The following is a 14,045-nucleotide window of genomic DNA, read 5'->3' as shown; positions in this document are numbered from 1 at the left end:
CAATAATAGTTGGTGACCTCAACACCCCTCTCTCAACAAGGAAAGATCATCTAGGCAACAAATCAACAGAGAAACACAGGATTTTAACTACATTTTAGATCAATTGGACCTGGCAGATATTTCAAAACATTTCAGCTATGGAATATACATTCTTCCCATCAGCACATGGAACATTCTCCAGGATAGACCACATGTTAGGTCACAAATCAAGTCTCAACAAATTTTAAAAGTTGGAATCATTTCAAGTATCTTTTCTGACCACAATGGATTAAAACTAGAAATCAATAATAAGTAAAACTTCAGAAAGTATGGAAATTAAATAACATGTTACCAAATGACCTATGGGTCAAAGAAGAAATTAAATGGGAAATCAAAAAGTTTCTTGAAACTAATGAAAATATAGACACATCATACCAAAACCTTTGGGATGCTGCAAAAGCAATACTAAAGGGGAAGTTTATTGCCATAAATGCTTATATCAAAAGTATAGAAATATTTCAAATAAACAATGTAATATTACACATCAAAGGACTAGAAAAACAAGAGCAATCCAACCCCAAAATCATTAGATGGAAAGAAATAATTAAGATTAGAATAGAACTTAATGAAATAGGGACCAAGAAAAATTATACAAAAGATCAAACAAAATGTAGGGCTTTTGAGAAAATAAACAGAAGAGGTTAACCATTAGCTAGACTAAATAAAAAAAGAAAGGAGACCCAAATAACAAAACTCAGAAATAAAAAAGGAGACATTACAAGTAATACCACAGAAATACAAAGAATCATGAGAAACTATTATGATCAACCCTATGCCAACAAATTTGAAAACCTTGAGGAAATAGATATATTTCTGGACACATACGAACTGCCAAGACTGAGCTAAAAAGAAATAGAAAACCTGAACAGATTGACAACAAACAATGAGATTGAAGCAGTAATCACCAGTCTCCCACCAAAGAAAAGTGCAGGACCAGATGGCTTCTCTGCTGAATTCTCCCAAAGATTTAAAGAGGAATCCTTTTGAAACTATCCCAAAAAATTGAAACTGAGGACATTCTCCACAATGAGAACTACAAATCACTGCCAAAAGAAATTAAAGAGAACACAAAAACATGGAAAGACATACCATTTTCATGGATCGGAAGAATTAATGTTGTGAAAATGTCCCTACTACCCAAAGCAGTCTACAGATTGAATGCAATCCCCATCAAAATAACAATGACTTTCTTCACAGAAACAGAAAAAAACAATCCAAATATTTATATGGAACAACAAAAGATGCCAAATAGCCAAAGCAATCCTAAGCAAAAATAAATAAATAAAAGCCAGAGGCATTATACTAATGGACTTCAAGTTATAACGCAAAGCTATAGGAACCAAAACAGCATGGTGCTGGCATAAAAACAGACAAATAGGCCAATGGAACAGAGTACAGAATACATAAGTCAACCCACTACTTATAGCCAACTTATCTTTGACAAAGTCACCAAGAAGATACATTGGGGAAAGGACAGCCTCTTCAATAAATGGTGCTGGGAAAACTGGATATCTATATGTAGGGAAATGAAACTAGACCCATACCTCTCATCGTATACCAAAATCAACTCAAAATGGACTAAGGACTTAAATATAAGACTTGAAACTATAAAACTCCTAAAAGAAAACAGGAGAAACACTTCAGGATGTAAGACTGGGCAAAGACTCTATGAATATGACCCCAAAAGCACAGGCAACAAAAGAAAAAATAAACAAATGGGATTATATAAAACTAAAAAGCTTCTGCACGGCAAAGGGACCAATCAACAGACCAAAAAGACAATCTACAGAATGGGACAAAGTATTGCTAAACTATATATCCGACAAGGGATTAATATCCAGAATATACAAGGATCTCAAACAACTTCACTGTAAAAAATATAATCCAATTTTAAAAAATGCGCAAAGGAACTGGATAGACATTTCTCAAAGGAAGACATACAAATAGACAACAGGTACATGAAAAAAAGGCTCAACATCACCAATCATCAGGGAAATGAAAATCAAAACCACATTGAGATATCATCTTGCCCCAGTTATACTGGTTATTATCAAAAAGACCAAATAACAAATGTTGGCAAGGATGCATAGAAAGGAGAGCCCTTCTACACTGTTGATAGGCATATAAATTAGCACAGCCATTATGGAAAACAGTATGGAGCTTTCTCAAACAACTTAGTTAAAACTACCATACAATCCAGCAATCCCACTACTGGGTATATACCCAAAGGAATGGAAATCATCAAGTTGATGGGATACCTTCACTACCATGTTTATTGCAACTCTATTAACAATAGCCAAGATATGGAACCCACCTAAATGTCCATCAATGGATGACTAGATAAAGAAAATGTGGTATATATGCACAATGGAATACTATTCACCCACGAAAAAGAATGAAATTCTGCCATTTGCAGCAACATGGATGAGTTTGGAGAAAGTTAAGAGAAATAAGCCAAACACAGAAAGAGAAATACTTCATGTCCTTGCTTGTAAGTGGGAGCTACAAAAGAAAGGAAGGAAGGAAAGAAGGAAGGAAGGAAGGAAGGAAGGAAGGAAGGAAGGAAGGAAGGAAGGAAGGAAGGAAGGAAGGAAGGAAGGAAGGAAGGAAGGAAGGAAAGAAGGAAGGAATCAAGCACAATAATATGTTGAACTTCCAGAATGAGAGAACAGAACTATGGTTACTAGAGGTAGGAAAGAGGCAGGGGGAGGAAGTTTAGGGAGAAATTGGTTAATGAACACAATTATTACATTTAGTAAAGATGAATATGCTAATTATTCTGATTTAATCATCACATATTGTACACAAATATTGATAGTCAACTCAGCATCCCAGAAATATGTATAACCAAATGGTTCATTTTTTTTTAAAAAAGTTGATCCAAAAGAATAAAGAGAAAAAGGTCCTAGGGTTTTTCCCCAGGAGCGCTGCTGAACCTGCAGATCTGTGTCAAGCTGCGGATGTGGGTCTGTGTTCAACAGGATGGGGTTTGTTAAATTGTCAAGAATAAAGCCTGGTTTAAGAGATACCAAGTGGAATTTAGAACACAAGAAGGTAAAACTGATTACTTATGCTCATAAATGCTTGGTAACCTTGGATAGAAATAAGTGCAACACTCCCAAACACAGGATGATAGTCTGTGTAACCAGCAGAGATATCATTTGTCAGGCTGTTTTTGCCTGTGTAGAAGGGGATATGATAGTCTGCACAACGTAGTCTTAGGAACTCTCAAAGCATGGTGTGAAGGTTGGCCAGACAAATTATACTGCAGCATATTGTACTGACCTGCTGCTGCTCTGCAGGAGTCTCAGTAGGTTTGGCATGGATAAAATCTATGAAGGTCAAGCATAGGTGACTGTAGTAAAACAGTGTAGTAAGCATTAGTGGCCAACTTGTGCCTTCACCTGCTCTTTGGATGCAGACCTTGCCAGAACTACCACTGGAAATAAAGTTTTGGGGGCCTTGAAGGGAGCTGTGGATTGAGGCTAGTCTTTCCCTCACAGTACAAAACAATTCCCTGGTTTTAATATGTAAATATACATATTTTGAGGGTTCACTGTTGACATATGTTGATCAAATCAATATTACTTGTATGTATATTGTTACAAATCGTACTTATTCTTTATGCCCCTTGTCCAATCTCTCCCTATACCCCTCTCCCTCCCCCATCCCACCACTGATAACCCTAGATTTCTTCTCTCCTTCTGAAAGAGTAATGGTTACTCTGTTGATTTGTTGCCTAGATGATCTGTCCAATGCTAAGAGGTGTGTTCAGGTCCCCCAATATTATCATAGAGCAGATGCTTCTTCTGTCACTCTGGAATGGGCTTTGTGGAGAGAAATATGCTCTTCTTTTCTTTAGTCTCTGCTGGTGACTTTCCTTGTGTCAATGCACTCCAGTGGCTGGTGGACCATCTTCATGGTGGTTGTGGCATCTACCCACTTTTGTGGCAGCTGTGGCAGGCCACCCACATGGAGGTGATGTTTTTGGCATGCTCCCTGGCACATGCCTCGGGTCAACCAGGCACATTGCCAGTGTCTTTGGGCCTGCCCAGGGATCTGAGGTATGGAGCCAGGGACTGGACCCCACTCCCACAACCAGTCACACTACCATCTTTAAACAACAACAAAGGACACTGCCATTACCATTTTTTCCTGTGTGGCCACAGGCAAGTAACCTCATGGAGTCCCAGTCTGTTACTAACTTCTCTGAGGACTGCTTTGAGGAGCCAGGAGATCTCATAAGCAAATCTCCTAAGCACTGTGTCTGGCACTAGTACCTGCTGCTACTATTATCAAAATGCCTGGCAATGATTCTGAGTGACTTTGGAGACATTCCAGCACCTCTCTGAGCCTCAGTTTTCTCATCCATCATCCTGGGGGAGTAAAAGCCATACTCACAGAGTTGGTGTGAGCATCCACCAGGAAAGTGCTAGCACATGAGAGAAGCCCTGGATTTGTGTTCTTTGTTTCAGAGTTGGTCCCTCCCTGGACTTGGTGCCTGGATGATCTGGTTGCCCCTCCACTCACCCACCCACCTCAACCCAAGTAAGTGGAGACAGGAACAGAATGTGCTGAAAGCAGTCACTTTATTGGTTGGAAAAGGGAGAAGCTGTAGTCAGCCCAGGAGGGAATGGCAGAGGCCAGAAAGAGGGGAGAGCAGCTAGGATTGAGCCAAAGGCAGGGCCAGGCAGAAACTTCCTCTCCCCACTCCTCAGGCTGGTGGTGGCTGGAGCTGGAGGAGGAAAATCACAATAATACCATCAACAACAATATCCATCATACTGGGGAAGGGTAACTGCAGCTTAATCCCTCAACCAACAACCACCACCCTGCACCCCACCCCAGCAAGGCCTTCCCTTCTTGGGGCTCTATTTGCATTTCTCTGCACATTCTATACTCATCCTCTCTGCTTCAGACCATCCCCAGGACACCCCTAGGCCTATCATGGTCCCAACTGACCACTGTGGCCTTCTTGAGGAGCATGACCTTTCATCTCCATAAGAATCCCTCTACCACCAGAAACTTTCACCATGCCTTCATTCCTTAGCATAAACTAGGTCCTGGTAAGCCCCATTTTATAAACAAAAATAATTGTGGCTTAGGGAGGTGAAACGTGAACCCGGGTCTTCCTGACTGCAAAGCCCACCCCTGCAGTTTGCACTCATGGAAGCAAGAGGTGGTTGGCATTGTTGCAGAGCTCTGGGCCCTGGGGCGACCGTGGTTCCCTCTGAAGCACTAAAGAGCACACCCCCCTCTCTGGGCTTCCGTTTCCTCATCTGTGCACCATTGGAATTAGTGATCTTCAGGTTCCTTTGCTGAGCTCTTGTGAAATGTAGCACAGGACAACAAAGAGATTTCAACCAAAGGGCACTTCCAAGTTCTTGCTCGTTCTGTTCCCTATGCCTGAACCTCCCCGCTGCACTTCAGACTACCTACCTTTTACTCATCTTTTAGGACTGGCTCTGGGCCGCCCCTCCAGGCAGCCTTCCCTGTGTCTCTCCTCCATCCTACCCCCACCTCTGCCCATTTCCTCCTGTTTCCCACAACTCTCACAAGGCACTGACTACAGACTCGGGGAGGATCCACCCTCCATCCATCCACCTCAGCCACTGGACTGCAAGCTCTAGGGCGGGCAGTGGTCACCTTTCTGTCCCAGCACTGAGCACAGAGCTTGTGGCCCAGTGCTGGGTCGCCCAATTGGCAGTCTAAGCATTGGCTTCATTGGTTTTTTTTTTCTTTTTTTTTCTCCCTTTACTTCTTTATTCTTACTTTATAACTTAGTATTGTTTTGTTTTTAACTATGGGGAAGGGAGGCTCCACAATCTTTTCCTTTGCTGAATTTAGCCCTGGCCTGTCACAGAATAAGTCCTTGACACTTCAAATACACATTTGATGAACTGAACTAAAGTTGACCGATCTCTGCTATGTTTGTTCTGCAAAGCCAAGCTCTTTGGCGAAGGTAAAGATTAACTCTTCTCCTGCTTCCCACTAACCAATGAAAGAGCTTCCTACCCCCCAATCCCTCCAGCCATTGTCCCCTCCCCCAGGATACAGCTGCTCCCCACCCCACCCCTGCCCCCAGCTCCTGACTTATTTGTCTGTTAAACAAAGGAGATCATCTCTTTCTCTCACAGCCCAATTCACCAGCAAATATTGCCCCACCTACCTTCACATATGTTCCAGGCCCAGCCACTTCTCTCCCCTGCTTCCATCCTGGTCCAGGTCATCTCTCACCTGGTCTCTCACAGGAGCCTCCCAATGGGTCTCCCTGGGTTCGCCCCACCCCTCTACAGTCTCTTCTCCACACAGCAAGTCAGCCAGACCACTTCCCTTTCCAAGGGTGCAACATCTCTGGGTCAAGACCAAAGTCCTTACCATGGCCTGTAAGGCCCCAAATGAGCTGCCCCACTCTCCACTTGCCTCTTGCTCTCTCTTCTTATTACCTTTCCCTGCTCGCTTGGCTCCAGCCTTCTGGCTCTTCCTGAAGTGCCCCAGGGATGCTCCTGCCTTCACACCTGCTGTCCCTTCTGCCCACAACACTCTCCCTGGATATCCCCACAGCTCCTTCCCTCATTTCCACCAAGTCTTTGTCCAAATGCCACCTTCTCGGTAGGGCCTTCACTGACTGCCCCACATAAAAAAAGCAATACCGCTCCTCACTTTCCCCGCACTACCTGTACTCCTTATCCCCATTCTCCGGCTTCCTTTTCTCATGGCACTTATCTCCTTCTAACATACGACAAAATCTACTTGCTTATTTACTGTATCACGCACTAGAACATAAACACCATCAGAGCAACATTTTTGTCTGATTTGTTCACTCGGGAGTCCAGCACCTAAGCGGTGTGCAGCACACGAGAGATGCTCAATAAACATTTGTTGAGTGAATGAAAGTAAATGGACAGATACATGAGCAGTAGTCTGTTTGCCCCAGGTCTTCCTTATCAACCTGCTGCAGATACCATCACACCTGGGCATCAATGTGCCTCTTCTCCTCCGCCCCCACTCCCACCCACCTCAGAACGTGGGTGTGAGGCAGGACATGTTCCCGCAGCCGTTGCGGCAGCATTTCATCTGGCCAGAACACTGGCTGTCCACCTGGCACTGGTCGAAGCAGATGCCGAGCTGGGGGTAGTTAGCTTTTATCTGTGGGCAGGAACCCTGCTTTTCTGGGTAGAAAAGGAGTAAGGGCAGGTGGGCCGAGGGGATGCGGGAGAACACTTACCTAAGCATGATCCTTGCTGCCCCTCACCCTGGCTTCACAAACAGCAGAGCTGCCTGCCTGCATCACTCTTGGGAGCCTGAGCTGCATTCAGGGGCCCCAGGAAGATCTGCAAAGCCCTCCTCCTGCTCCCAAATGGTTTTGGAATCAGAGGACCAAAGTTTGAGTCCCAGCTCTGCCATTTTCTAACTTTGTGGCTGAGGCCCAGATATCTCCCAGAGCCAAGTGTGTTTAGGTGTCACAGGGAATCAGTCCCACTCACATCATGGGGTTGTTAGGAAAGCAGTGGAGACAAACACATATTATTTCTCCCTGAAAGATCAAACTACTTTGTAATAATAATAATGAGTAATTATAACAGTGAACACTTAATTAGCTCCCACTATGTACCAGGCATTATGTTAAGCACTTGGCATATACAAATTAACTCATCCAATCTTCCCAATCATCCTAAAAGTGGAGGAGGGGCCCATTAATATTTCCTTTGTTACAGATAAGGAAACTGAGGCACCAAGAGGTTAAGGAATTTGCCTAAGGTATTACAGGATTGAGGCAGGATTTGAACTCCAGGAAATCTGGCTCCAGAGTCTGCGTGTGAACCACTATGTAATATTATGCTGCTTCGTACACTGTAAAGTGCAGTGAACATGTGAGGGGTTACACACTCACAATCTTCACTCACTCACACAGACTCACTCCCAGTTACAATCACTCAACACCATGGCCTTCCACACACACACATCCATTCCTGCACAGATGAAATGACACATTCTTCCACTAACACACACACACTAACAGCTAACGCTGCAGAGATGTGTCACTTACAATAATCTCTGTGGAAACCTATTATCTCCTTTAGTCCTCACATCAAATATTTCCTCTGAAGGGGACTTTTCGAACCATGTTCATTTATGTTACAGATTGGGAAAATGAGGCACAGAGAGGTGAAGGGGTTATCCAACACTACACTGTTGATCAGAAGTAAAACCAATATTTGAGCTCAGCCTTCTAACTTCCATTTACGCTCACACACGCGCACACATACACGCACACCCCACCTAAGTCAGGGAGAGGGGAGCCAGGCCCAGCCAAAAGTAAAACACTGTCACAGAACTGAGTGATTAGCTGCAGAGGATGATGAGAGTGGCTGACAGAGTCCTGATTTCCTAGTACAAAGAAATCCATTCCCTTGAAAAGGGTAGGATCTCTCAACACTGGGCTGCCCTGGGACAAAAGGGAATAAGTAAGGGAATGGTTTACTAACAAAACAAGCCACTGTGTATACAGTATCTACTCACCTATGAGGCCCTTTACATGTATTACTTCATTTAGCCCTCATGTCAATCCTGTAACGTTTACGATTATCATTCCCATTTTGCAATCACACAACTAGGACACAGCAAAACTAGGATTCAAACCTCCAGGCTCCCTCCCTGGCTCAAGAGGTCACCTGGCCTTGTACCTCTTCCTGCCTCAGTCTGCCCATCTGAGACAAGAGAACAAGCTCTTCAGACACCTCACAGCAAAGAGGGTCTTTTGCCCCTCCACCTCTCTCATCTGTCTGTCTGCCTCTTGCTTTCTCTCCCAATCGCCATCTCTCTTTCTGGTCCTCTTCTCTGTGGTCCCAATTAGGAACCTCCAGACCCAGAAGCTGGTGGGCCAGTCCTCCCTCCGCCTTTCACCTCTTTGATCATTCACATCTGGGTTTCTTAATTAAAACCTTCCCAGCCTGTGCTGGCATCTTTGGGGAAATAACAAACAGGAAAAATCACAGGGGTTGTATTCTGGATAAAGACCAGTAGATACAGTATCTGGGTACCCCCCCCTCCCAGGTCATATCCCTGCCTCCAATCCTGTTTTTCCCTCTGGAAAACGAGCAGCTTAGAATACAGGCTGTTTAAGGCCACTTCCTGCTCTGATCAGAGTCCCCCCAACTCGGTGGAGAGACTCGAGTTGTGGCAAGTACGCTTGATGGAGCACACAAGCTCTCTCTCACTCAGTCCTTAGGGTGGAAGAGATTGTTTTAAAGACGAGGAAGGGGGATAAGGATAAGGTGTCCCGACTTTCTTCAAACCACCCAGCCAACAAGCGGGAAAGGCAACAGCTGAACCCTCACTACGTCTCCTGCAGCCACTGACAGCGTGACCATGGACAAGAACGTTTCTCCTTCTGACGCTCACTTCCACATCTTTAAGATGAGCTGGGCACTTTCCCAATCTGTAAAGCTCCTTTCAGCCTGGACAGAGGAACGAATCCGGGCAGAAGGGCCAGGCAAGGCGCTCCCAGCCCTTCCTCCCGAGGTGGGGGAAGCCCCAGGATTGGGACTCAGAGAGGAGTCAGCGCCCGGGCCTCGGGACCCAGCTCGGACGCTAGTCCTGGGCTTCCCCGCACGCTCCAGCAGGTCCGAGGAGGAAACTGCGGGTCCCCAGGGCCCCTGGACGGCCGCCTTGAATAACGTCCGGACTGTGCGTCCCGGAAGCCCGTCATGCACCAGAGAGTCGGCTCCAGCTGGGGTGGGGGCGCCTCCCTCCCCCTCGGCTGCGCTTCAGCAACGCCTTTGTCTCCCCCGGGGCCAGGCCAGGGAGAGCACGGGCGGATCTGGTTTCAGCCGCCTCGACCTTCCCTGGGGTCCCCGGGTCCGGCGCCGCCCCTCTTCCCGGAACCGGGCGCCCCCGCCTCCTCCCAGCCCGCGCGGGTCGCCGCGGGGTTACCATTGGGCACAGAGCAGACGCTGGAGCAGGCGGCCCGGCAGCACTTGAGGTTGCCCGCGCACTCGCTGTCCGAGACGCACTCCTGCGTACACTGCGCGGTCTCCTGCAGCTGGGGGCACACGCCGGCTTTCTCCGCTCCTGTGCTTGGGAGGAGAGGCAGGGGGACGGTCAGTGGGGGTGGGAGGTGACGGAGCCCCAGTCGCAGAGGATGCCCGCCTCCTGCTCCCAAAATCTCAACTCCAAGGAATTCTCCCAGGAATTCCCAGAGGGCTCCATCTGCAGACCCGGAGTCTCTGGGGATACAGGAGTTCCCTAACCCTTGACCTCACAGCCCTCAAATCTCCGTCCTTATGGAACCCCGCACAACTGAGCATTTAGAAACTTGTGATGTCTCCACAGAGGCCGTCCCCCTTCAGCCTGAGTCTCCGTCTTCAGCCCAGAGCCCCCCCACCACCAAATTTCAGTCTTCAGCGGTGTCCCCACCTCCAGCACACTGCACCCCACACCCTAAGCTCCAAGGCTCAACAGCTTTGGGCCCGGTCCCCAAAGTTGAGTCTTCATGGGTCTCCTCGCTTCCGCCCCAGGAACCCCCCCTTCCCCAGCCCCGAGCGAGGCTCTGTCCCCGCGCTCTCTCGAGGCTCGGCCCCTCTGGGCGCCCGGCCTCCCCCCGCCTCACTCGCCTGTGACTGGGCGCAGGCCCAGCAGCAGCAGGCCAAGGAGGGCGGCGGCCAGCGGGCCGAGGCGACAGACGGGCATGGTGCTGCGCTGGGGCGGGGTGCGGTGTGAGCCGCCGCGGGCCGGGGGGATTTAACCGCGCGCTGGGGGCGTGGGGCAAGGGCGGGGCCGAGCCGGGAAGGAGGAGTAAGAGAGCTCGGCGGACGGCGCGGGGCGGGCTGCCACTACATGCCATTTCACAATCCCCCGGGATCAGGTGTTTCACTTGGCCCCGGTGGGAACCCGGAACCTAAGCAGCTTCCAGGCTGGGAGCAGCTGGACCAGCCGCAGCCGGCCCCTTGTCCACTGCTCTCTCCCTTCCTCTGTCTGGGGCCTGAGGGCAGGGCAGCGAGACGCCAGGGCCCAGGCCCAGGGCTCCTGGGTTCCCACTCCCAGACTCGGGGGGTCTCCCCAAAATGCACCCGGTCGGGGGGGGGGGGGGGGGGGAGGAAAAGGCAGGGCCCGCCGGGAGGCAATGGAGCATGGGGATTAAGTGGTTGGATTTGGGGTAGGCCAGATCAGAGTTCAGATCCCCTTTTAGGGATTAGTGATGGAAGGCTACTGCAGTGGTACAGGGCACATAGTACGGGCTACAGTAAAAGCAGTTGTTATTAGTAAATGAACCCATTTTATAAGAAACAGGACCATGAAGTTGAAACACCTGTCAACAGTCTGGAGCCATTTGGGGTGGGTGTTTCTCCCTCTTTTCCATACCAACACCCTATCAGGGCTGACTCTGTGCCAGGCTCCGTGTTCCTTGACTCTTCCCAGCACACTTAACGGCTAGAGAGTTATAGTGATCATCAGCTGTACAAGAGAAGTGCACTGAATGTTCAGAGGTTTAGGATTCCCCCACCCAAGGTCCCAAATGAAGCAGTGCAGACAAGGTTTTTTTGTTTAATTGTTTGTTTGTTTATTTTTCCTTTTGTTTTTGTTTTTGACCGGTAAGGGGATCGCAACCCTTGGCACGGAGTGGTCCACACCACTCTCAGCCAGTGAGCACACCAGCCATCCCTACACAGGATCCAAACCCACGGCCTCGGCACTACCAGCACTGCACTCCCCCAAGTGAGCCACAGGGCCGGCCCCAGACAAGGTTTTTGAACCCAGGTCTCTTTCCCTCCAAGTCCTTGTTTTTTCCATTCCATCATAAATGTTCACTGGGTGCCTACCATGTGACACATAGAAGGCAAGACACTTGGTGAAGAGAAAGTTATCAGAAGGAGCCCTCTGGGACTGGTCTTGTGGTGACAGGGTCTAGTCTTGACTTACCTCCACCACCTCCCACCTGAGGTTATGTCAGAGGTAGGATCCAAGGGCCCCTATAGCTGGCCTCAACCCAACCCGTCCTCTTAACAGATTCTTGACTGCCACAGGAAAGAATTCAAAAGCAGAGTCACAGTAGAAAGTGGGAACAGGTTTAATATAACGAGTAAGAGATACAGATTTCAGAGAGAGTGTGGCATAGCTCCAGAGACTGAGCAGGTCCCATACCAAGTTTAACACAAAAGTAAGAAATACATACTTAAAGTTCAGGACAAACTGCAGGCTGGCTCAAGAGAATGAGCAGCTGCTTGCTGAAAGTAAGTTTGATACAAAAAGAAAGAAATACACACTCCACAGGCAGAGTGTGGACTAGCTCCAGGAGCCTAAGCAACAGCGCTGCCTTCTGCTGGGATTCAGCTTTTATAGTTTAGCCATCTAATGAATATTCAATTAAGGCTGTGGTTCCCAGTTGTATAACATAGTCTTGCACGTGCTCAATTCGTCCTCTTCTGGAGCATGTTCATTGGTCAAATCCTGTCACATGCACCAGACATATTCAAGAATATTCTGTGCTCTCTAGCACCTCTATTGGAAGGTCATTCAGCTACCAGAGTTATATAACCCCTCTCTACTGAGTATGCCCAGCTACTGGATTTGCATAAGCCAGCCCCTTCTGGTCTCATTTTCCTCCTATTGGTGCTGGAAATAAGTCTAACTGGCAACAGTAACTTTCCTCTAGGGGAGGACCTAGAGAAGGGGCCTGAGACCTCAGGAAGTAGCTTGAAACCCAGAGATGTGTCCTGAAACCTGAGCCCAGGGAAACTGAGCACCTTCTATCTCAGAGAGATACTGAATAAATCACCTCCCTGTTCTGAGCTGCCATTTTGTCATTTATAAAAACGATGATTTTGTAAGACATCAATGAGAACATGAACGTAATATTCCTGCCATGGAACAACTGTGTATTCTTGACAGTAGGTTCATGCCGATTGACATAGGAACCCAGGCTTGGCACATAATAGGTACTGGATAAATGACTCTGAATGTGCAATAAATGTCTTTGGTTACTAAGGAGACTGATAAGTATATACCCAGCTTTAAAATCCAGGGTGGTAAATGTCAAAACAGAGTTACTGAGGGAGTTAGGCAAGAGGTACCTTCAAACATCCTTCCTGCTCCTATGAGCTGAGGTTCTGGAAGCTCCAGGAGGTCTTTGCTGCTGGAGGCCTGAGGGGGTCTGGGGCAATGACCATTGGGACAACAGGTGAGTAGGGCTTGGTAATGTGAGCACATCCAGCCATTGTCCCCACAGATGGGGACAAAGGAGGCTGAAAATGCCTCCCCAGATTCCCATGCCCAGCCTGGGGACTGGAGACATACCGTTGTTGGGAGGGGCCAGGGCTGTTTACTCTGAGCTCATAGAACAGTCAACAGCAATGAGGGTTAGAGCCAGGTGGGGACACAGCCCTGAGTAGTCTCCTGAAACCCAGTCTAGGGCACACAGAGGACACTTTGGTGAGCAGCCGGTTTTAGCCTGTGGACCTAGCTGGCCACTGGACATTCAGCCCCGGCACTGCTGCCCACAGCTTTCTTCCGGGACCTATTCAGCTCCCCTAGACAGGAAACTGACCAGCGTCACCTCTCCCAGGCCCTTATGGGCTCCCGTGCTGACTGGCTCTCTCTTACAGGAATTCAGATTAGTAGGAGGCTGAAGGAATGGGGTGGGGTGGGGTAGAGAATGGAGAAGACAATTTCATTGGTCAGTGACATCAGATATTTAGCTTTTGTGGTCCGGGCTCTGTGCTAGGTGTAGTCATATATTTTCTCTTCTACTTAAGTAAAAAGAGCAGAGGCTTTAGAACCAAATGCATCTAGGTCCAAATCAGGGATTGGTCACTTCCTGGCTATGTGATGTAGAGCAGCACTTCACTTTTTGGACCTACATCTTCTTCCTCCATAAAATGAGTATTATAATAACTGCCTTGTAGGATTATTATATGGATCAAAGGGAAAAGCACAAACCAGAGATTGCAAATCTGGCCAGAACACATATATTATTAGCCCACACATTTATAATAATAGTACATAAA

At 47.7% G+C, this 14,045-nt stretch overlaps 1 protein-coding gene and 1 pseudogene across 2 annotated transcripts; one reads left to right on the top strand and one right to left on the bottom strand.

The window, feature by feature from the left end:
- Positions 1-3,573, top strand: part of LOC134374909 (large ribosomal subunit protein uL18-like) — a 62,963-nt pseudogene extending 59,390 nt beyond the window's left edge.
- Positions 3,574-4,611: 1,038 nt separating this feature from the next.
- WFDC2 (WAP four-disulfide core domain 2) lies at positions 4,612-10,800 on the bottom strand. Of its 2 annotated transcripts, XM_063113608.1 has the most exons (4): positions 10,656-10,800; positions 9,976-10,113; positions 7,059-7,211; positions 4,612-4,774 (listed from the first exon to the last, which is right to left on the bottom strand). In XM_063113608.1, the coding sequence occupies exons 1-3, from the start codon at positions 10,729-10,731 to the stop codon at positions 7,060-7,062; spliced, it is 366 nt and encodes a 121-aa protein (XP_062969678.1). In that variant the 5' UTR covers positions 10,732-10,800; the 3' UTR covers positions 4,612-4,774; position 7,059. The 2 variants fall into 2 exon arrangements, with proteins under 2 accessions (XP_062969678.1, XP_062969684.1); XM_063113614.1 differs by lacking the exon at positions 7,059-7,211.
- Positions 10,801-14,045: the final 3,245 nt, after the last annotated feature.

This window comes from Cynocephalus volans, chromosome 1, assembly GCF_027409185.1.
Source record: "Cynocephalus volans isolate mCynVol1 chromosome 1, mCynVol1.pri, whole genome shotgun sequence".
In the NCBI taxonomy this organism is placed as follows: Eukaryota; Metazoa; Chordata; class Mammalia; order Dermoptera; family Cynocephalidae; genus Cynocephalus; species Cynocephalus volans.
The sequence above is the reverse complement of the archived record's forward strand: the minus strand, read 5'-3'. Positions and strand labels throughout refer to the sequence as shown.

Excerpts from the sequence above, each read along its gene's own strand:
- WFDC2 (XM_063113608.1), bottom strand. The coding sequence starts at position 10,731 with ATGCCCGTCTGTCGCCTCGGCCCGCTGGCCGCCGCCCTCCTTGGCCTG. Across the intron at positions 10,114-10,655 it reads GGGCCTGCGCCCAGTCACAG|GAGCGGAGAAAGCCGGCGTG; the intron begins GCGAGTGAGGCG and ends TCCCAAGCACAG. Across the intron at positions 7,212-9,975 it reads CGTCTGCTCTGTGCCCAATG|AAAAGCAGGGTTCCTGCCCA; the intron begins GTAACCCCGCGG and ends TTTTCTACCCAG.